We start from the raw sequence: 24,363 nt of genomic DNA on the forward strand, positions 1-24,363 counted from the left end.
TTTGAAAAATAATGAAAAATAATTCAAATATAAAAATAAAAAATTGAAAATAAGGCCAAAGACTAATAAATTATTTTTAATTTGTTAACTAACTATATTTATGATTTTATTATTTAATTAACACATCAAAATAGCTAATATAATTTTGTTTTGGCTGTTACTCAAATTGTTAGTAACTTTTAATAAGTATCGTAAATTCTTAGTAACTTTTAATAAGTATTTGACATAATTTAAAAAAAAAACAACTATCTACACATGTACTGATCATTATTGTAGCAGGCTACAGCTAGTGGATTGAAATTTATCACCATTTTATTCATTAGCAAATGTACTCCGTTTCGCACTTCGATAACTCCTCAAAACGGATGTGCCGACATTGTTATTGGATGTGATGTAAATATGATGTCTTCTTATATATATCCGTCCCTTGTGATTCATAAACATATGCTGTCACACATCATATAGAATAATGAAATTAGTATGGTCTTGATTTATAGATCTTGATTTTTCCAGTTACATGATTAATATCGGCCAATTGAACTCAATAAATATGAGGATAAGTTACTCATCAAATTGTGCTTTAGAAAATAAAAAATGTTTTTGGATTGCATGCTACATAATTTTTAGTACTTATAATAGTAACGGTTATTACTTATTAGCAGTGTACCACAATAAATAAAATAATTTATTTTTTACACAAAAAGAAATAAAATACTAGTAATTTCAAACGAAGTGGAAGAAATGTAACGTTGATGTAAACCATACGCCACCGTGCAACTTAATCCAAACCAAAAAATTCCAATCTAAATAGTTGAATTAATATAAAGAAAAAGAAGGTGATTTTTGATAAATAAGTCGAGTTACTAACTGTAGGTAACCTAGTTACCTCTTAACTTAACAATTTTGATTTAGATAATAGACATTTCCGAACAAACAATAAATTAAAGTATTTAAAAGGTCAAGAACTGCATTTTTGATACTGTTCAAACATTTTCAACATGTTGGTCAAATCAAGATTATCTAAAAAATATTTAAGCATAACTTAAATATTTTCTTTTTCGTCCGTCCCATAGAAATTAGTTATATTTCCTTTTTCGTCCGTCCCATAGAAATTAGTTATATTTTCTTTTTCGTCCGTCCCATAGAAATTGGCCATATCCATTTATGGTAACATTTTTCTCCTTTTTTACTTTTTTATTTATGGGTCCACCATCCACTACACAATTTCAATTACTTTTTATCTTTCTCTTTTACTTTACCAAATTACGCATTAAAACTCGTGTCAACTCTAAATGACTAATTTCTATGAGACGGAGGGAGTACCTCCGAAATATTCAACGCTAAATAATTTTGAAAAAAATGCAAGTTTGAATATATAAGCAACATTAAATTTCAGAACTTCAAAGTCAAATCTCTATTTGTAGTTCAAACCATTTCAACATAATTTTCCGATTTAAGATTTATCTAAAAATATTTAAGCACCCGAAATTAATTATAAATGCTATAATTGTCATAGTCGAGAAAATCATTTATTGCTTTACCCGCGTCGACGGTCTCCTTGTTTATATCTCTCTCTCTCTAAATTCACTTTCCCAAATACAAAAGCAAACGAAAGCGGTAGAGAGAGAAAGAGGGGAGCAGAAAAGGGGGTTCCACTCTCTTGAGATTCAACTAAAGTGATTCATCTCGAGATCTAGCAAGGAAGGAATTTGTGCGGTCGATAAGAACCCTATCGCAGCGGTGCGAATTGAATCAGGACTCTGAATACAGTTGAAAATGGGGCAAAACAGCCGGAAGACGCTGATCTACGCGCTGGTGGCGCGGGGAACGCCGCCGGTGGTGCTGGCGGAGTACACGGAGTTCAGCGGGAACTTCAATTCGATAGCGTATCAGTGCCTCCAGAAGCTTCCGGCCTCCAACAACAAGTTCACCTACAACTGCGACAATCACACCTTCAATTACCTCGTTCATGACGGATTCAGTAAGCCTGATCATCGTTGTTTTCAACCTAGTTGATTGATGCGGTTTGGATTTTTCGTTTATTGTTGTTATCGTATAGCTTTGTTGATTGATACGGTTTGGAGTTTTCGTTTATTGTTGTTATCGTATAGCTTATTTGCTCTTATGCGGTTTGTCGTTTTGTTCGGTTTGAATCGGAAGATGCTGGATTTTATTTGTTTTGTTTTTCTGGAATCGCTACTTGGTTGGATTGATGCGAATGCTTAGTTTATATGCTCGTGTGGATTTGTTAGCTGTTGATCCATACAATGATTTCTATGTTTTATTTATGTACTCCTATATCGCAATCTTCAATAATTTGAGGTGGAATTATGGTTAGTCTTAACTCTATGTCTTGCTGTATAAACGACTATATGATTCAGTATCATAATTGATTTTAACTGATTCATGAAATGGATGTGAAAACTTGATCTAACATAGATCCATCTCTGCCGAAGTGATTGAATCATTTACAACGAGTCGTTAATTCGTTGTTGTATTTTGCTATTAATGCTAATTTGGCACCTTATTAATGTTGAACAAGTGCATTATCAAGCAATAAAGTTAAATTGTAGCCGTAACTTACTAGTTTCTGCTTTCTATGCAGCTTACTGTGTTGTTGCTGAAGAGTCAGCTGGAAGGCAGCTTCCTATGGCTTTTCTAGAACGCATAAAGGATGACTTTGTAGCGAAATATGGTGGAGGGAAGGCTGCAACAGCTCCTGCGAATGGCCTTAACAAAGAATTTGGGTGCATAAATTTCTGATATAACTTGTGTTCTCTGTTTGTTCACTGAATGAGTATGTTTATTGAAATTGATGTGGAAAACTTGTGTTGCAGACCAAAATTGAAGGAACAAATGCTATACTGCGTCGAGCACCCTGAGGAGATTAGCAAATTTGCAAAGGTCAAGGCTCAGGTTTCAGAAGTGAAAGGTGTTATGATGGAAAATATCGAGAAGGTATAGAGACCACTGTTGCATCTTGTACAAGGACTTCTATGGCTGATGTGCTGTTAACTTTGTTCAGGAAGCCTGAATTCTAGGTGTTGTATGTTCAATTAATTCATTTTGGTCAGTCGCTCTGACTGAGACATCACTTAGCTCATATGCAGGTGGAACTGTTTTTGTCTATTCTGGTGTGTTTGTTAAATCGATACGGGATTGCATGCTGAAGTAGGATAATATAACATCCTCTACACAAACACACACAAAGAAGTCTAAATATTCATATGATTTGGTAGCTCATCAGTTGTGATTTCTTTATTCTTAGCTTTAAGTATGAGTATCAGCCTGTCGGATTATGAATATCATATCTGTTTTATAGTTTATATGTTTCACTTGAACCAGAAAAGGCTGCATCTTCAAACTAAGATACCATTTCTTCGTAATTGTCTAATGCAGGTTCTAGATCGCGGTGAGAAGATAGAGCTTCTGGTGGATAAGAGTGAAAACCTTCATCATCAGGTATATCTGTGTGCAGATACATCTGCACACGCCTTGTGTTTATTGTATCAATGTTTATGCCATTATGTATTGTTTTCAGCTGTGTGGTACTGGTTGCTTTAACCTTTCGTATGTGACTAATCTCTTACACACAATATCTGTTTCTTTGCCTCATTTCCCCCTGACATATCCGACCATAAAAAAATCCATCTCCAATTTTCAGCCCAACACTAATTTAAAAACTCCCGGTTTTCCCACAATCTTGGAACACACCTAGATGCCTTGATACCAATCCCAATGCATCGAATAAAGAAGATTTGAAGTAACATGATTTGAGTATTTGAGGAATAAAGGCATCAGCAAATAAATAGGAATAAAATCAGCACAAGTGTTGACTATGAATTGATTTGATTATGCATTATGTTTCTCTAATTTAAGTAGGATTTGGAGGGATTTGAATAAATAAGATGTGATTTGAATCAATTGGGAATTGATTGGAATCTATTAGGTGCAAGTTTGGTGGGATTATTATATTGTGAACTCCTATATGAACTATGGAGGTTTTTGAGAAGGTATCCAGAAAAGATCGATTGTTATCGGTGTATACCGTAGACCTCGGTGAGAGGATTATTTGGCCTCCTAGGAGGATTGTCTCTTTTATTTGTTTCAGTATTTCGAGTCAAGTTATATCCCAATCCAGTTTCTATTCAAACATATTTTCTTCGTGACTTTACTTCATATCATGCCTCCTTGTGGCTGCTCTAATATGAGTTGTCTTTAATGTATTGCTTCTTCGTGTGTGTTTTTTTTGTGCAAAGATAGTCACATCTATCTATTCTTCACTGTGTTTTTGGATCAGGCCCAGGACTTCAGAAACACCGGAACGCAAATCAGGAGAAAAATGTGGTTGCAAAACATGAAGATCAAACTGATCGTTTTGGCGATCATCATTGCGCTGATCCTCATAATAGTTCTCTCGGTCTGCAAGGGGTTCCATTGTTGAAAATTCATTCGTTTACTCACTCATCATATCATCTGCAGATCTTGTGTGCTGAATCATCGAGTGCATCTTTTGTACGTGTATAAAGCAGTAAAACTATACCATGTTTGCTAGGAGACCTCTTTTTGATTTAGTTGTGCCGATTTAAATAACAACTATCATCATATATTCTGCTACCCCTAACGCCATTTTTATCTGATAATGTATCCTATTTATGCCGACTCACGTGTGTATCGATAACTGTAGCCATTATTGATTGGCTTTATGGTTACTATAAACTAGAGCGTCTCTCGTTTAATAAACGATAGATTGTCTGACGAGTCAAGATTCATCTTCGGTCCAATGCACGAGCGGGATGGATCGATCAAGTACACAATATTGGAACAGAAATTCAAATTCCAACTAACATCCTCGTATAAACTCGCACATATAAACGTTCAAATTTGTCAGCTTGGAAAAACACAAATCCGAAAAACCAAAGTTGTAACTACTAAGACTCAAATCTTGATTTTAACTTACACTAGTAAGACTCAAATCTTAAATTAGAACAGTATTTTCGAAAGTACCATAATCCTATATTCGGCCCATATCGAGTACAGAGTCCAAATCTGTAGGGCTAGAGGCACATGGATAATCAATAGTCTCATTTAAATTAAGCCCAATTAAATGTCACAAAAAAGTGGATGAGCAATCATAATTAGTTGGTAGCATGCTGGCCCAATAATGGGTTTGTAGTAGCATGCACTTCAACTTAAGTACAACGAAATGCTAGTACAATTTGGAGAAAATATGGAGAAGGTATTATAACAATCCTGTACCGCTAATCTTAACTCTTAATTCCAATTAATCATATTGGCCACTGGGACTCATTGCTATTGATCTTTTTATTTTTAAAGAAACTATTGGGAGATTTTAGGTCGACAATCTTTTTAACACGACAAAACTTTGTCAGTCCCAAAGAAATATTCATACCAAGCTATTGAACGGCTTCAAGCAGCTCGATTTTGGGTCATTCTTTCAATCCCGGCCGATTTTTGACCCAACCCGATTCGACTACTAGACGACGTCTCTTTTCAAGCAGCCCTTGCCCTAGTTCAATGCATACTAACCCTCATTGTCATTAGGAAGACTTCAATTTTGAATAAACCACATAAAATCTAAATAAAAGTTTCAACATCATCAACAAATTGGAATATTGTTTTTCTAGGGTGACCCACAAACAGTGGCATTGGTTGTTAACTTATTATAAGTGGGTGATTGCTGACCAGACCAAGGCAACAAATCTGCTCAAACATGAGGCCATAAATCAAATTATTTTATTTAATCGCAGCCCCAAACAGATAAACATCAAACAAACACATTACCACAGAGTCACAATCAAGTTTGGTTTCCTTTTATTATCAACAAACTTTATTTCAAGATTTTGGGGTTATTTGATTCCACGTTTGTCACTGCTATTTTGTTGCATTCATGGCTGCTTTTTGGATATGCATAGAGTTGGTGACATTTAAGTCAATAATATGAAAACTGACACAAAATAAACGACGGTCCATACACAATAAATTAATCAAGATTTAATTTTTTTTAAAACTCTCTGAAAGAAATAAATGCTATTTGTAAAAATAATTCATAAACAAGGACAGGTGAGACTCGTTCTTGAAAGTTCAATATCACTATGCAGCTTTAAAGTAAGTTATTTAATTTTTTTACTAAAGTCAAGAAAAGTATCATTTGTGGGAGTGAGTGACATCAATTATTCGAAGGGGTTGCAACTGTTTAAGAAAAGGACAATTGCTTGCCTAATTTATATAAATAGCATTTTGTTAGTTGTTTTTATCACGTAATGAAGGTTCACATCTATCATAAATGACGTGGGACAAGATATTCTTGGTTTAGGTTATATCAAATTTAATTATATGTAGTATAATATTACTTTAGTCAAATAAATATTTATATGGGTTTCTTAGAAAAGGGAGAAAGTTCATGGCATCTTAAGCCATGTTGACCAAATATTCTTAATCTTAAGTTGACAAGAAAACCATTCTTCGATGTATCATATATATATGCCATGATTCACAACTAGTTCACATGTTAATTAAATATGTGCCAAGGTCAAGTCTTCATATTTGACAATCTCCAAAAAGAGTGTTTTTTCCCTTCAAATGGAAGAAAAAACCATCAACTTTTACAGCATTGTTGTGGAATTCTATACGAACTTATGATAACGATTTGACCTAACTATGAGGCTATAGGCATTTTTTGGTCCTCGTATAATATATACAGATGCACATGTGTCTTGTTTTTTCACTGTGAACATATCTCCGATAGGTCCAAATAAGGAGTTGTCGTCTTAGAGTGTCAACAATTACTATTTCAGAAGCATGACACATGTAGCTCGTAAATTTTCTATGTTTCTTACTTTTGTGATTTTGTTTTTTTACTCCTCTTTTTTTAAAAAAAATTCATGTATTTAACTTTAGCTACAATATTTCTACTCCATTTTGTATTTTAGTTTGTTTCTCCACTACTAGCTTGAAATTTTTTTAGTTTAAGCATTTATACCCATCATTCATTTGATTTCACTCTAGACATTTGGTTGGCAAAATAAATTAATTAAATAAATATAATTGTATTAGTTAAATAATGTGTGTTGAATGCGACAATTGAATAAATGAAAATGGGGCAAAGCAACGTGCATGGCGTGAACACAAATATACGTTTGTTTAATCATAATCAAGTAGTCGTGGTCCAAGATACGGGTTGCGGGGCGCCGACCCGTATTATTATTTTGTTTCCTTATTAATTATGCTTTAAATTGATTGAACAACACAACGCCACTATTGTTTTTTCATTTAAGCCAAAACAGAAAATATGGCACCACATAAATACAAATTACTCTAAATTATCATATTGCATTTTACAGATATGAAAATGTGACATGAGTTGGGCCCATCGCAAGAAATTTGAAATTGAAATTAAATTTAAATTTATTGTGATTGTGGAAGATGATAGTAACTCGGAATCGTGTGTGTGGTTTTCTTGTCTATTCATAAATTTTTTTAAAAAATGTCACATCTTTTTAATGGTATTTTCTTATATTGTCAGACTTTTTGTTATTATTTGAATGTATGGAGTTATCTATATGAGATTTTACATAATATTAACTCCATGAAATATGATTCACAGTTAAATTGAACGTGAATTCAATTACGTATAGTTATATATATGAAATTTATAAAACTCGGGAAATCAAAACTCACATAGAAGGATATTGTCGCTAGAAGACAGATAAATTGTTATGAATCTTGACAATGTTTCAAGCAGTTAATTCTTAAATAAACAAGCTCAAACAATAAGTTATACTCTAGTTCAGAACATCATCAGAATTTGACTCATTTTATTTGTTGCATTCTATCTCAATCATCCACGTTCGATACATTGTCGTTTTGTACAACCCAATGAGAAGATTTAGGACCCGAGTCAGAGCTAACATAGAGGTGGAGGTTGATTAATGGAGTTTATCGGTGATATCCATTAATCAGTGGTGGGTTGATTGACCCACCTATGTTACATTTGAAAAATTTATGAGACAAAAATTCAAATTTTTTTGTCAATACAAGTGATTTGCAATATATTACCGCTTAAAAATTCTAGATGTACTTGAACTTGGATAATAATGAAGACATCATACAATAATTTAAAAAATGCATAGTTAATTATAAGTGAGACTGATATATTATCAAATTTGGATGCGTGATAGCATGGTGCAACTCACTAAGCATGTAACTTGACGTGCATAATCCAATTATTAGACATACTAGTAATAAATTTCGAGTTATATTCAAAGTTGGAATGTTTCATTTGAATTCTTAGGTACATCTGTATTGAGAGAGTTGATTTAATTTAAATATTTGAATGAGATGTGAAGAAACAACAAGTAGACTAATCAGTTGATGAGCTATTACGCCTCATTAGTTTAGATGTTTGATGATTTGTATAGAAAATGTGGATTTATTTGAATAATATAATGTGCAATATTCAACGTTAACGTTTCGTCTGCTTTTGTTTGGTTTCGATTCATTTGTATTAATTGTCAAAGGTTAGACACATAGATCAAAGAGAGGCATAGAAAAGTAAAGTAAAAGAAATTTCGAGCCAACTTTCTTGGCTAAGTTGTTAAGCTATCTAGAATGAGATTTAGGTATATATATAAAAATAGAATTGAATAAATAAGTAATAAATTAATAATTGCATCACCTAATATATGAAAAGGACTTAAGGGCGTTTGGATAATCTTATTTTATGTTGACGAGCTTACTTATAAGCAATAACATAAAATAAAATAAATTGGAACTAAAATAGTTTGCATACATTGTCGATGTTAAATAAAAATAGGCGGCGTATATATTGAAATTAACTAAATAAACTTAAAAAAATGTTCTTCATGGAATTCAAATAATTAAGGAAATTTTTTTATATCCAAACGAGGTGATGGATTAACCACTTAATTTTTTTTCCAAACGCGCAAATCATTAAGGTTGAGAGAAAAAGTTGGGGAATATTATTAATATAAGTCGGCAAAATAAAACAATTTTAAAAGATGTCAACTATTTCATTGATGTCATTCTAATGTTTTAATCGTAAAAATCAAACTCAATAAGTTTGTTATTAAAATACTCTATAATCACTGTATTTGCCTCTATAAGTTCGTAGAGGTTAAAACTACTGTCATTTTATAATTGTTGAGAATTACTAATATATTTACTAATAATAGATTTCCGATAAATGTATAAAGCCGCGGGAATTAATTAAAATCCTTAAAGAATAATAAAAGCAAAATATTGAAAACTATAAATTTTAATGCCATGACAAAGAATGCGATTAAAAAAACACTAGATTCATACTTGAAGTGTTTAGGCATAAAAAATGCAAAACATATTTTAATATATGATGGATGACATAGTTATCTGGTAATTATTATATTAATTAAGTGGTTTGCAATAATTAATTACCACTAATTGAGAGAGGGGATCTACTTCAAGATTGCCAACCACATTAGAATCAATTTCAGTCGTTGTCGAATGTAGTGACCAACTTCAATAAAAAAAAATAATTGTATACAATATTCCTGTCTAAATTATTTCTAAATATGTAATGATGTCCGTGAACGTGTGAAGATGCGCACTCTATTTTTATATTGTGGAGAATTTCAGGAGGGTCCCACCAACCTTAATCTCATGTTACATTTGACTTGATTGGCCAACAAATAGAAAAAAGAGAGATAAAATTAAGAATCTTGTCTACATGGTTATGTGACCAACACTTTAATCATAATCTTTAAGCAAAACCACTCAACGGATATTATTGTTTAATCCCGGTGATTAAGCAACCAAAGTAGACAATAATTTGAGCTAATGCTTATTTGATAGTAGGTTTTCGCATTATAAAATGCTCAAGCAAAAAATATGATGAGCCATATAGCAATACTATGAAATCAGTTTAGAATATAAACAATAGTAACATATAGAAAAAAACAAAGGCTCTATATAAAATTACTACATAACGAAACTGACGAGCGATCACAAAATACAATAGCAAAGATATAGTAGACACCCTTGCGTTATTCGTCAACTTCATCTACCAAAGATTAAGTGTTCTTACAACACCTTCATTACGAATGAGATAACACAAATGATACTATCACAAAATACATGTTATAACATTGATCAGTCAAACAAAGTAACCAAGTAACAGAACTAATTAAGTACAATATTATAGAATAAAAAGCAAAATGATATCTTCTCATTAAACAACATTGTTTGTGACCGCATTAGAAATGGCACTAATTGGTTGTATTGTTTCGATTTATATTATTTTCTCACTTTTAATTAGTGAATCATATTGGCTTATAAGGGACATTAGTGGTGGAGATGCCTTGTAGACAACTCTATATGTCGTGAAATGATTCCTACAACTTGTTGTTGACTATATAATAATTCCATAATAACAAAAATCTTGATTGTCACAAAAGTTAATTTGTTGATTAAACTTTGGATGACCAACACAAAATTAGTACATTTACATGTGATGATCCCTGCATATTTGTTTCTTTTTGCCCAAAAAATATGGAAGAAAACTCAGTTTATATTAGATTTTAATGTTCTGAGCAATTGTCCTTTCAAAAGATAAATAAATTGGAAAGATAGCTTAAACATTTATTCCCATAAACATAAAATGAACCTAAATCATTGACTGAAACTCACAAGACTTAGAATATATTTTATTATTCACGATATTATTAAAGAATATATTCTTGATCTGTACTCATCAGTCATCCCTTAATAAGAAATTAGCAGTTGATGAGATACTCAATTAGAGTTGTTGAACTGCATAAAAATAATTATATTATTCCATAAATTGGTTTAGTTAATGTATCTACGTGACAGCGAATATTAAAATAATTAAACGAATCACTCAAGTCCAACTTAATGAATCTGTATTTAATTAATGCGTCTAATTGAATGTGACGTTCTTATCATCAATAGGAATAAAATAAAGTAAAAATATTTGGGCATGTGATATTCCAAGGGGGAGTATTAATTAAAATTTGCAGTTTTATATTGAGTCCAATTAATCTTGAACATGTCACATAAATATTTCTTTCATCAATTTTGGCAGCATGAATTTGACTACCAAAAAATGTTTCCGGTTAATAGATTGATTAAATTTAAGGTACCGTTTAAACTTTAAACCAAAACTATTTTCTTATGATGATATTTCAAATCAATTACTTTAAGTAAATAAAGAATTTAAAGTAATTAATTAGTGGGATTAATAGCTTTTACATAATTCAATTCGATAAAAACTATTCATGCTATAATAACTTTGAAATAATAATATGAAATGAAAGATTTGAATTTGTACGCTAATTCAATTTTTATATATTGATCTTTAATAATACGACCAAATAGTAGTTATAGTAGTACATGGAAAAATTGCATGATAAAATGCACTTGAGTTGCAATTGATTATTCAACCGTATACAAATGGACCACTCAAATACATACGACGAAATGCATATATGCCAAAATACAGCTGAGAAACTAATTATTGAATCAAACTAATTATTAAAAATCATATTTATTCTTTATTTTTTTTGTGAATCCTAATACGACATTGGGATATGGACGGTTGTACAAAAGATAAGGTGATGAGTTTCAAGAAGTGGTTTTCCAAGATTTTGACGAATTCATTATTCTTTTCCACTTATTTTTTTCCGAATATAAAATGCATGATTTCGAGCAAAGTCTTTTGTTTGTTGCGAAAATTATGACACAAAGTGAAAAGAGCCATCACAATAAAACACACAACAAATATATAAATATACTCATTTAGAAAGAGAAAAATATAATATGGCCATGCCGATTTTTTAGCGTGCTAAATTTGACACGGCAAAGAATCATCATATCTTTTGGCTTTTACTTCAACCCCAATTTTTGCTCTTTATTTTTTAACCAACATTTCTTTTTCAGTTTTTCCTTTCCAACTTTTTCCCTATATTTGAAGATAAACACGGAAAATGTGACTTGTACAACAATATGGTTAGAAAGATGATTTTTTAGTCAAAATCAAATTAGAATTTGGAAGTAAAAGATTTAGATTAATATGCATTGGAATTAATAAAACATGGAAGTATATATTTATTATATTTAGAGATTTGAATGGTATGAATACATTAATACTAGTACATATATATGAGAGTGAGACCTTCCTCTAATTAAACAATATTCGAATTGTATTATTATTTCCTCTAGTTACAATATTTGAATATTTATTAAAAATCTAGAACATAAATATTATTAAAACCATGACTCAACAATAAATTCTATCCTCCACATAAAAGAAACCGATATCACTCAAATGTAAAAAATAGTCCTTGCTAATTAATTAATTGATTTTACAAGATCTGACTATTATATATATTCCATAAACATCATTCCCATCTACTTATCCCATCCCATGAATTATCACAAAAGTTAATCCATGAATAAAATTCCCACTCATATCCTACTCACCGCATCTATGTGTAGAAATAGTGTGATTCAATAAATATATATGTAAAATTGTCATGCTACATAAGGACGACCTTCATTATCATTAAATGCACATTACCATTTCTTCTTTTCAGCAATTTTGCTACAATCTAGTACATTAATAATTAATATTGACATTATTAACTTTAAAATTTAAAAAAAAATCAAATTGTGATTGGCGGTGCAGGTGCACCAGCGGAGCAGGAAGAAGAAACCCAAGGGGTCGAGGTTGTCCTGGCTAAGTCACGCACAAGTTAAGGAAATGGAGACAAAGTATCTAAAGCGGGAAACTGCACATAAAAAAAAAATCACCGTTGGGCCCCACGCAACGGCCTTCTCTCACCAAACAACCATATCAAAATACACTCATTTTTTTTCCTTTTTTTTTTAATAAAAAAAACAAAAAAAATAAAATAAAAAAGAAAAGTTGAGAATCAACTGTTGTCTGTCCGCATACACACGCCCCCTCACACGTGCTCCGTTTACTCAAGCGGGACCCACCTGCCTCACCCCTCACGTTTCTGCAACCGCATCTCCTTTTCAGAATTAAATTTAATTTAATTTAAAAATAAGGAAACTGTGGCGTACGGGTGGTTGGTGGGCCCCAGTACCTGCATCTGCAACGTGGCGTAGAACCATTCTGTCAGTTACCGTATCAGCCCTCTCCGCCACGTCAACTTTCTATTTTATGCTTTTTTATCTTTACTAGTACAAGAAATATTAATAGTACCGCATTTACAAGTAAAGCATGGCGGTACTCCCTCCGTTTCATGGTAATAGAGATGTTTCATTTTGAGCACTTATTTTAAAAAATAACAATAAATATTTAAATGGTGAGAAAGTAAAGTGATAGAAATAATATATTAATATTATAGATAAGACTCTTCAATATATTATCATTTTTTCAAAACGAGAGGTCAAAACGAAACGGCTCTATTTCTGTGGAACGGAGGGAGTATATTCTTTAGAAGGAATATATCAATAAATATTGAATTTAATCAACGATAATGTTATTTATATAAATCGTATTTCATGATTAATTGGTATAGATCTATCTAGCTATTTTTTCTGATTTCAAGTATAAATTATTTGAAGTAATCCAAAACCAAAAAGCTTAAAATAAAACAAATCAGCGCCTTCTTTTCGTGTATTAAGACAGAGTCAACTTTCGGATTCGATAATTCATGTAACATAATACGCAAATATTGCTAAATAAGGACTAATTCTCGACATATCTTTTTCCCAAAAACGTATTTTTTCAGTTTAATATAAATAGGATTGAGTTCACCCACTTTATACTTTATGAAAAGTCCATCAAATACACTCATAATAAAGGACAAAATTCGATGAGATTGCTCTAATTGCATGGGTACGACTAATTAAGTAAATTACGTATTTTACGAAAATTAAAAAAGGATGAGTATATTTGAAATGGAAATCATTCAAAATCATGTAAATGAATAAGAGAATAACGGTATGAAAATAGTGCTGACTTAGGGAATGGGAAACTATTTAATGTGCTGATTTTGCTCTAAGAACAAATTTTAATTTATCGTGTGAATTAATGTGACATATTTGCTTTACTTTATATACATAATCAGCCATACGGTTTGCTGAATTCAATGTTGAAATAATAAAATAACAAACTGACCCCATTTCTCTCTCTAAATTAATTGACTTTCCCAAGTATTTTCTCTCTCCTCCAATACCAAACTCTTTAAATAAAATCCATAACCCCATCCATTTCACTCTCTTCACAAACACTGCATGCCTTTCTCGCAATTGACAATTCCCTCTCTAGAAATTGAGAAACCGCAAAAACAAACGAAATCTGTGATTAATTCAATGGCAGTCGATGCAAGGCCTCACAATCTCTTCTCGCCTCCGCTCATCCAAGACAGGTGCGGTGATTTTTATCAATCTGTTTCCGTTTCGAATCTGGATTACCGATCAGATCGATTTTTATTTTTGATTTTTGATTTTTGAATTTTTCGATTTTGCAGAGAGATGATGAATCTGAACGTGATGAGTCAAGGAAACGGCGCCTCCGCCGCGTACAACGCGCAGCAGATGCGGTTCCTCGGGATCCCCTCCGCCGCGGCATTGCCGGAGAATCAATTCTACCACCACAACCACCACTCAGCGGCGGGGATGTCGCAGGCGAAGACGTCGGTCAACACCGACAGCGGCGTCACGTATAACAACATCTCCGCGCCGAGGAAGCGCTCCTTCGCTCAATTCAACGCCGTCCAGAATTTCGCGCCGCAGAAGAGGCTCAATCAACTGCCGACGCTCGCCGGCGAGGAAATCATGCCGCAGGCGCAAATCCAGCAGTATCAGTTCGAGATCGACGCGATAATCTCACAACATGTACGTGTTTAATTTAATTCAATTCAATTCAATTCAATCGTTTTTTCCGATAAATCGAGAGTTTCCGAGATCTAATCTGAGATTTAATTTTCAATAGACGAAGAAGATACGATTCGAATTGGAGGAGCGGCAGAAGCAGCAATCTCGACTGCTCGCGGCGGCGATCGGCGAAGGCGTGATGAAGAAACTGAAGGAAAAGGACGAACAGATTCAGAGAATGGGGAAATTGAATCTCGCCTTACAAGAGAGAGTCAAAAGCCTCTACGTCGAGAATCAGCTATGGAGAGATTTGGCGCAATCGAACGAAGCCACCGCGAATTCGCTGCGGATCAATCTCGAGCAAGTCCTCCAGCACGTCGGCAGCGGCGGAGAGGAACGCATCGCGGCGGTGGAAGACGACGCCGAGTCGTGCTGCGGCAGCAACGACGCCGAGGCGCAGGAGAAGGAGGAACGCAGCAGCAGTTGCTATAGTGACCGGCGGTGCAGGCTTTGCGGTGACAGACAGTCGTGTGTTCTGCTGCTGCCGTGCCGGCATCTCTGCCTCTGCTCCGTATGCGGGAGCGGGTCCCACCAGCTGCAGTCGTGCCCCGTGTGTAACGTTAGCATGACCGCCACATTGCATGTTAACATGTCATGATTTTTTTTTCCGGCGAAGATTAGGAAAAAGGATTAGATTAAACCAAAAAAAAAATCAGGATTATAGGTTTTTGGATGTAAATTAACAGTTGAAATCTTTTATTCTTTTATTACTATAATTCATGATTTTTTTTTTCTATAAATTAAGTTTATTTATGTATTGATTTACATGGTGAAATGTGGACAATCTTGTGCCATACTTTAAAGCTTTTAAAAGATACCATTACCTTTTGTTGGCAAAAACACGTCAACTGTCAAACAGTGAAATGAAATCTTTCTATCTTTTCTTTTTCTTTCTATGTATTCCCAATTGAAATAAAATAAATAAAGTCATGATTCAGATGGTGACAACTTATGTTGGGAATCCCACTTTTTGTTTGAATATTTTTTACTCGTGACGCTTTTTAACCGGCTGAGTCTTGATTGTGGTGTGGTCCTATTGAAGTTTCATTAGGTGGGTTAAGATAATGTAGTGGGCATTGATTACAAGCACAATGGCATAAGCGTTTGTGCTCATTAATGGGGCTGTCGTTTGCATATATTTTGTGAAAAAAATGCCACCACTTTTTTAAAATTAAAGAGCGGTTCCCTCGTTCATTAAGCTAAGTCAGGTTGGATCGAGTCGAGTCAGCTGTTATGAGTTAGTTGTTATTGTTGTGCAATTCGCTTCAGGTCTTGATAAATCCACTCGGGTTGGATTGAGTCGAGTTAGCTATTATCGTTGTGCAATTCGCTTCAGGTCTTGATAAAACAACTAGGTGTCCTTGGTTCTACCTAATTCGATTATCAACGTAAATACTGATTACAAACCTCGCGTAGCTTTTAACCATATGAAAAATTTATTCAGAATTAAGAATTTAAATTGATTACTAAGTAGAGATGGCTCGGGTCGTGTTACTTAAATCTTACGGTAATTGTGTGGGGGAGTATGGTAGAATTCACTCCCGAGCTAGTCTCTTGTGTCTATGTGTTGTGCCTCGTATTCGTTTTTCTACAAGGTCTACATTTAAATGTGGTCAAGCCTTTTAGGTTGGTTAAGTAGGTTTAGGTTAAATCATAGAAAGGCTTTGCTCGGTTGCTTTATCAACCCTTTGACATAACATTATGCATAAAATTTTGGAGATTCGATAGCATGGTGAATATTAGTTATGGATCATTTTAAATTGAAGTTATTTGTGACCAAGATTCATTAGATATATACTAATAATTATGGATCATGTCAAATTGTTTTTTTTTTTCAATTGAGATTATTCTTTAGAAAAAATCAAATTGAGTTGGGACAATCAAGACAAAAATGATGTCAATGGTCGTAGTTTTGGTTTTTGGTGATATATAATGCAATAAAAGGTGAGGGACCATTTTTTTAATTTCTTTTCCCTAGTAGTATTATTTGTCAGGCCATGTGAAAGCAACTTATTGGATTGATATTTGATAGAGAGTACCAAGTTGAAAAATCATGCCTTGGGACTATAGCCTAAATTTAATGCAAAATAAAATTTCTTTTCTTTTTATCTTTCAAAGATAGGTGAATTATTTATTGATTGATTTGTGAATAATAACAGTAGGAGTAGTAATATTGATTGCTCATGGGTTTTTGTCATCACATCTACCCGTGAAAAAAGTGGCATAGTCAAGTCATCTATAGGCATTGGGTTATGTCAACTATTTAGGTGATTATTTATTACTATATATGTCATTTAATGTCACACCTCACTTATTTATGGCCAAATTTCATGCTATGTTTAGTCAATTTCAACATGCGTCGTATTTATTATCTCGTTTCAACCACATATACATTGTGTGAATGCAGTTATGTGTGTGTATATTAATTTTTGTGGGAATAAACCATGGCGTTTAAATTATTGAATAAATTAATATGCAATTCATTAATATTTATCTATTTGTAAATAAAATACTATGCAATTTGTTTTATGTATCTACAAGTTTTGAATGATATTAATTACTCCATTTAGGGAAAATAGGCTATCCCAGAATTTAATTAGGCTGGACTAAATTGGTGGAGATTAGGGTTGAATATTTTTTTCATTATTGCACTTATCTAGTTTATATTTTATAAGTCTGGCACGGTAGTGTATTTATGGGATTCATAATTTCAAATTAAGTTATGGATTGTGACTTTTAATGTATTAGGTAAATGACAGACACATCTGACATATTTGTGTGAAAAATAACAAGGTAAAATAGTGAATCTTGCTTTTAATTTTTGTTACCGAATTTAAACAAATATGTTATATATGTAACGTATATAGACCGTAACATTTGTCATTAAATATCACACTATAATTTGGTGTTGGAGTTTTCCTTTATGGGGCACAAATACAGGTGCAATGAAGACAAGCATGTCACTGGAAATTTAAACACTTTCACATTCTCTATTATTGCTTTCTTCAATTCTGGTGGCTCCCATTTCTCTTTCTCTAAATTTTATTTAAATTTCCAATAAAATCTATCAAGAAAAGGCCAATTTCCTCTTTCCTTCTATCAATTTCCTTTCTCCTTCACATTTCACATCTACCCATATAACAATTAATTTCATCAACTTTTTTTTTTTGTGTTGAAAGATTTTGAAAGGCATATAATAGTCCAAGAGTGGAGTCATTTTCCTGGAATCATCATATCCTGAGTCTCTGGCTTTTTTCAATATTTTTAATTAATTTGTTCTGTGACATTTGGAATCATTACAGTAAGGTAATGATGATTGTCTTTTTTATATAGTATTTTTATTCTATATTTCACTGCAATCACATTATATTGGGGTTGTTTTTATTAACGAAATAATTAATCATTCCTCCAGATTTGAACGTGGACCACGCAAAATCTGGACGCCTTTATTAACTGTTTTTGGAAGCTAGAATCCACTATTATTAGTTAGAAGAGAGAGTCAATGTATATATCTTTAATTTGATGATATAATTAAAGCTCAATGAGATCTTTACTATTATTAGGTATAGATATTTTAATATTAGTTAATACTAGTATTTATCAATTTTCGAATAATATATATAAAGAAACATACGTATAATTTATTATTTATTTTCCCACGAAAAATAAATTAAGTGTTCATAACATAATGTGTTGAAACATAATTAATGAGAATACGATAATATTTTCTAATAATATATCTTATTTTTAAAACAGTATGGATTTTAATACTCCTTCCGTCCCAGTTAAGATGACACGTTACTTTTTTTACGTGTTTTGAGAAAATGATAATAAATATTTAAAATGCAGAAAAAATAAAGTAAATAAGATAATAGTATAAAAGATGGTGTCTTCTACAATATTCTCTAACTTACTTTATTTTTTCTCTATTTCAACTATTTATCATCATTTTTTCAAAACAAGTGAAAAAAAAGAATGTGTCATCTTAGCTGGGACATTTGATTTTGTATAAAATAATTTGGAAAAAAATTATGGAATGTTGGACTTTTATATGGACTATTGATAAAATAATAAAATGCGTGTAAAATTAGTCAGCGGAATATGGAGCATATTCGCCAAATATTAAAAAAATAAAATAAGATATTTACTCAACCGCGAATGAAAAAAAGGAAAATGAGATAATTAATTACAAACGAAATGAGTAGAATATGCTGGCGAAACTTGAAATTAAAGAGAATATTCCATAAAAATACCTAAAGTATTTCACAATTTTTTTATATAAAAAAAGCATAGACATTATAATATCTCCTCTATTTAATTACCCAATCCAGAAACATACATGAACCAGAATTCCATTTTAGGGACCATAAATTAGACAAATGTGTGTAATTATATCCAAAATTGCCCAACTGATTAGCACGTGCCATGTGGCTGCCAAGATTCTGACACTCCACTTTCAGAAATTAAAAAGAGAGAAAAAAAAAAAAAAAAAAAAAGGAAAAATAGTGAGTGAGGCCCACAACGTGTGAAACGAACATCACTTCGTATCATATCTGCTGGTGTGCGCCAGCGGCAGGGCGCATTTTAGCTGTCGTATTAAAATCAACGCCAATCTTGAAAAATAAACTTAATTAAGTTTGGTGAAGCAGTTGTCTGTGGGGACCACGCAGGCGCACCGAGTAGGGCGAGAACCCTTAAACAGCGCCGATACTCTACAGTGACCCCACAAGCGTACGTTAGTGGTCCTGGCGTCAGGACGTTGTACTCGATGCATTTCTTTTTCCTTTTTCTTTATTTTCAATTTTGTAAATTACTGTATTTTCTAATCGAAATCGTTGGAGTTTGAAGCTTAACATTTGGATCTTATTTATGATTAGATCGAGATTTTAAAGCATATTAACGTTTTATTAGTTTGATTCGATGTGAATAATTCAATTGATTGTTAAATTACTTACCAAATATTTCCTACATATAATGTGTATAATAGTAGTTATTAAAATCAAGACGATCAAAATGATAACCTTTTTTCAAGATTTTGCCGACATAATGAAACAAAAGCGACAAAGGTAAAAATATACACTTTTTTTTTATAAATTAATTGATTACGTAATTTTTTTTTCGTGAATCAAATAAACTCTCATCCCTATAAATATCCATTCTTCTGACAATATATTTTTATTTTTAGTCTATATTAGGGGTGGGTCGATACGATATATCGTATCGAAAACGTTGTATCGTGTTTCGTATCGAAAATATCGATATGAAAGAATTTCATATCGTTATCGTATCGAAAGTTTCGATATATCGAACTTTCGATATGGATAATATCAATATCGTTATCGTATCGAATACCTATACATCAAAAAATATAATTCAAAACTGAAAGATAACACAAAAATTAATAAACTGTATCGAAAACAGTATCGAAAATTAATAAACTATATCGAAAACTATATAAACTGTGTCAAAAACTGTATCGTGTCGAAAATTACTATATACCGAAAATTCGATAATTTATCGATATTTTTTAATACGATCAGAGCGATATATCATATTTTCGGTATTTTTTTCTCGACCGTAGTCTATATATTTCTCACTCAATATAACATAAGAAATCTTCCTTAATGATTAAAATTGGAGAAACTGTTTAAATAGATATTCATCTATATAGGTTAGATTCTTATTTCCTTCTCAACAAAGTAAAATATTTATTTACACCATGATGAAACATAAATATTGTATAATTGACCATAAATTAAAAAGAGGATAACTTTAGACAATTTTGCAACCTAGAAACAAGGTGAGGGCCCACTAGCAATAGTAAGAGATTGGAAATTTAGTATGGTTTGTTTTTAGTGCTTTTTGAGTAATCACGTTTCATAAATTCAAATATCTTTATCACAATTTTGAGTGTGTTTAGATTAAAGTGATGGCTATTAGTTTTATATCATTTTCACAATTAGTGTTGCCTCATGCTCATGTGCACCATTATTATTGATTTTTCCTCCCCTATTAGTCTAAAGTGATCTGTCAACATACTCCTATTAATTTTGGGTAGACTATAGGAGTAGTACATATTGCATATAATAAAAAATTACTTCTATGGTACAAAAAAAAAGCATAGTGATTGGGCCCACATAGACTGGTCGATGATGGCTAAACTGATGAGGAAATCTTAAATGTGGACCCCACGAAATGGGACAGGTTTGTCCCTCTATGTCCAGCACAAAACAAAGTACTCTAGCTAGTTTTGGGTTATATATTTATATTTTACTTTTATTAATATTTAATTACACTTTTCGAATTGTAAAAGACAGTAACAAATTGAGTTTTATTTAAAATAATTAATAAATCTAATTATTATAATCAAAATATACACTCCGTATGATATTGAACATAAAATGATTTTTTATAGTATGTTTTTTCAAATAATGTGTGTATATGTACTATCTCACTCGTATAGAAAATCTGAAAATGTTGATGAATTTGACCATACATAGTCACCGTAATAATTTGTACAGTACTCAACCATTAATTAATTTTGAAATAGTATTTTAAATTATAGAAGTACTAGTTTGTTTGACGAAATGAAGGTTCATAGCACGTCCCTCCTAGTTAATAAGCATAATTTATTGTTTATTTAGTAATAGTGCTGTAATATCAATAATTAAGGTTGGGTGGCCTAATTAATTTGACTAAGCTAAAGGTTTACCTCAACGATTTCATCTAATTTTCAATCTACGTATTATACTGCTATTGTGAAAGTGAGATATGTTAATGCGATATTATGAATATAGTATTATAGGGTATAATTAAGTCAATACTAGAAGTTGCAATTTTCATATTTTGTAGTAACGTTTTCTAGAAATTATTTATTTCTAATTCAAATAATGCATAATGAAAGGAACGGAACTTATTATACTATTCCAACGCCCAATTTACTAACTTTTTTGGTCAAGTTCAACGTTCATGTCTCATGTTTCTATCACTTGAATAGTTCTATAAATTTTCAATTTGAGGAAGACTAAAAATTAAAGTACTCCATATTTATTTGCCTCTTCTTATTAACGTAATTAATAATATCAATTTTTTTTACTTTGTCAATAGAAGGATTGGATTTTATAAATTAATATATGATCTTTAATTCGAATATCAAATGAATATTTCAGCAAAAGTTAAAGATGAAATCTAAATAAAATACACTAAATAAAAAGTCTAAGATATGATTGAAGTGAATGAAATTATGGCTTTTGCTATCCTCGTGGTAAAGCATTTAAAGTGTCTATATTATCACATAAATTCACTTTTTGTTGGTAAAGTTATTAATTAAATGAGTAGTCGAAACTTGCTTACACTTTTTTCAATATAATGCTTTGACACTAACAAATTTCATCTAATTAATTGACTACCACTTTCTTCTTTTAAACAATTTTCAAAGTATTCCACTAGATCCTTCTTTGGTTTCTATTGCTCAATTGATAATGGGAAAAAGAGAGGATTGGCATATGCTTCCATCAAGTAATCTTATCACATTCTTGAAATTATTTTTTTAATATATATGAATCAAATCTAGTTCGACTCAATGATATAGGAGAAAGAGAGATATGACACTGACATGAGATGAGTTCAATTCCATTCTAACAAATCTTTGATATTTAATCAAATCTTAAAATTACAAGGCTAATATAAAGAAAATTTGATCATCAAATTGAAACTTTGAAGACTCTTAAATCTCTAAATCATTCTAATAAGAAAAGATCTCAACATGAGAAATATTAAGAAACAACGAGTAATAAGAATATTGCACAACCATTGGAAGATAATTACATAAAAGTAAATTGAATATTTTTTTCGTTAGTAAATACTAGTATGAAATGTTTTCATTATTTAATTCGTAGTTTGGCACTTTTGAATATTACACCATAAATATAGGAGATTTAAGAAAAATGAGAATGGAGAAATTATATTATGTCATGCTAGAGAGAAATTAAGGAGAATTTTCTTAACAATGAGAAACATTTCACACTTGTATGAAAGGTGAAAAAGATTCAAAAGAAGACATCTACACTATTATGATTAAGGTGAGCAAAACAACACAAACAAACAAAGGTGAAAAAGATAAGAAAAAACCCACTCGAATGCATTGCAATAAAATACCATGAATCGATGGAAGAAGACAAATAATTGAGAATTAGATGGAACAATTATAATGGCGTTCAAGAATAGACAATATCATGAAAATGCCAACCTAACAAAAACCCCACATTTTTATCTCCCCATGATTTTGACAACCGAAAGCTCAAGAATTTATTGTTCAATTATATTTATACTATACCTATTCCCACTTCTTGGGCCCCACCCCAACCCCCATCAAGAATTGACCCAACCAAAGAATCCCAGTATTGTTGGCCCATGTTTGTTTATGTACAGATTTGTGATGAGAGCTTTTGTGGGACCAATAGAAAGTGATTGTACAAAAAGTTGTCCACTTTGCACATTTATTCCCACATTCCCATTTTCTTAGGTGGATCATATGTGAAAGTGGATAAAACAAGGCAATGAATAAATTGACCCCTATTACAGGGGGGTGGTGGGTGGGTGGTGGGGGACCCTAGGGGGGTGGGGGTGGGGTGAGGGGTTTCAACCTTTTATGGCTTTGGGGGCACATACAAATCTTAGCCCATTCACTTTCTTTGAGATGATTTTTTGTTGTTGTTGCTGTTTCTATTGGATTGTGATTGTGATGTTACCATTTTTTGGTGTCGATGTGTTTTGCATTGTATGTGGACATTATGTGTAGTAGTTATAGTGATAGGGCAATTAGTGCTGATTGACTTGTTTTTGTCGGTTGATTTGAAGAGAGATAAGTTTTGTTTTGTTAATAATTGTTTTGCTATATCTTGTTAATTAAGTTGATATTGCGTTTAGATATATGTATTTGTAATTTTCAACATAAATATATAAAAATAAATGAAACTTGAGCTTTTGTTAATCTGCTAATATCATGTTTTGGGCCAAACTAAGGCCCATATTTTTGATGGGATCATAGGAGCACTACAAAGTGTTTGGGCAATCTTAATTAATGGGCTTATCATATTTAGATGGGCCTTTTTGGATTTAGAAAGCCCATTTACTAATTAACCACGCTATTGTGAATTGTGGTTGACCAAAATGTTCAACAAAATTAGCCCAATATTAAAATAGCCTCCAGCCCAAATTAATGCTGTAGTGATACTAAAACATCGTAAATCGAAACTCGTTGGCTCACATAGTGAAGAAGGTCGTCAATGATGTCAAAGGACAGGAAGTTTGCAACTGGTATCATCGACAATTAATGACAGATGAAGCACATAAACAGATAGGTTGAGTAGAGTTGCAATATTTTAGAGTTGATGTTAACTTTAAATACAAGATTCAATA

The 24,363-nt window shown here is 32.0% G+C and overlaps 2 protein-coding genes across 2 annotated transcripts; both read left to right on the forward strand.

Annotated features, from left to right (window-relative positions):
* The first annotated feature begins 1,534 nt into the window (after window positions 1-1,534).
* Window positions 1,535-4,662, forward strand: LOC125205948 (vesicle-associated membrane protein 721-like). The gene is made up of 5 exons (XM_048105172.2): window positions 1,535-1,981; window positions 2,606-2,747; window positions 2,838-2,958; window positions 3,400-3,462; window positions 4,301-4,662. The coding sequence occupies exons 1-5, from the start codon at window positions 1,777-1,779 to the stop codon at window positions 4,442-4,444; spliced, it is 675 nt and encodes a 224-aa protein (XP_047961129.1). The 5' UTR covers window positions 1,535-1,776; the 3' UTR covers window positions 4,445-4,662.
* A 9,586-nt stretch (window positions 4,663-14,248) lies between these two features.
* On the forward strand, window positions 14,249-15,683 carry LOC125203843 (BOI-related E3 ubiquitin-protein ligase 1-like). The gene is made up of 3 exons (XM_048102328.2): window positions 14,249-14,435; window positions 14,538-14,904; window positions 15,002-15,683. Exons 1-3 carry the CDS (start codon window positions 14,302-14,304, stop codon window positions 15,539-15,541), a joined length of 1,041 nt encoding a protein of 346 aa, XP_047958285.1. The 5' UTR covers window positions 14,249-14,301; the 3' UTR covers window positions 15,542-15,683.
* The last annotated feature ends 8,680 nt before the right edge of the window (window positions 15,684-24,363 follow it).

The sequence above is a fragment of the Salvia hispanica genome, chromosome 6 (genome assembly GCF_029641045.1).
Source record: "Salvia hispanica isolate PSC_SH4W2 chromosome 6, Shi_PSC_v1, whole genome shotgun sequence".
Lineage (NCBI taxonomy): Eukaryota > Viridiplantae > Streptophyta > Magnoliopsida > Lamiales > Lamiaceae > Salvia > Salvia hispanica.

What these genes read in the sequence shown, in the direction of transcription:
- LOC125205948 (XM_048105172.2), top strand. Translation starts at nt 1,777, where the DNA reads ATGGGGCAAAACAGCCGGAAGACGCTGATCTACGCGCTGGTGGCGCGG. An exon ending in GGCCTTAACAAAGAATTTGG is followed by an intron (nt 2,748 to 2,837) that starts GTGCATAAATTT and finishes CTTGTGTTGCAG; the next exon opens with ACCAAAATTGAAGGAACAAA. An exon ending in TGATGGAAAATATCGAGAAG is followed by an intron (nt 2,959 to 3,399) that starts GTATAGAGACCA and finishes TGTCTAATGCAG; the next exon opens with GTTCTAGATCGCGGTGAGAA.
- LOC125203843 (XM_048102328.2), top strand. Translation starts at nt 14,302, where the DNA reads ATGCCTTTCTCGCAATTGACAATTCCCTCTCTAGAAATTGAGAAACCG. An exon ending in CCTCCGCTCATCCAAGACAG is followed by an intron (nt 14,436 to 14,537) that starts GTGCGGTGATTT and finishes TCGATTTTGCAG; the next exon opens with AGAGATGATGAATCTGAACG. An exon ending in ACGCGATAATCTCACAACAT is followed by an intron (nt 14,905 to 15,001) that starts GTACGTGTTTAA and finishes AATTTTCAATAG; the next exon opens with ACGAAGAAGATACGATTCGA.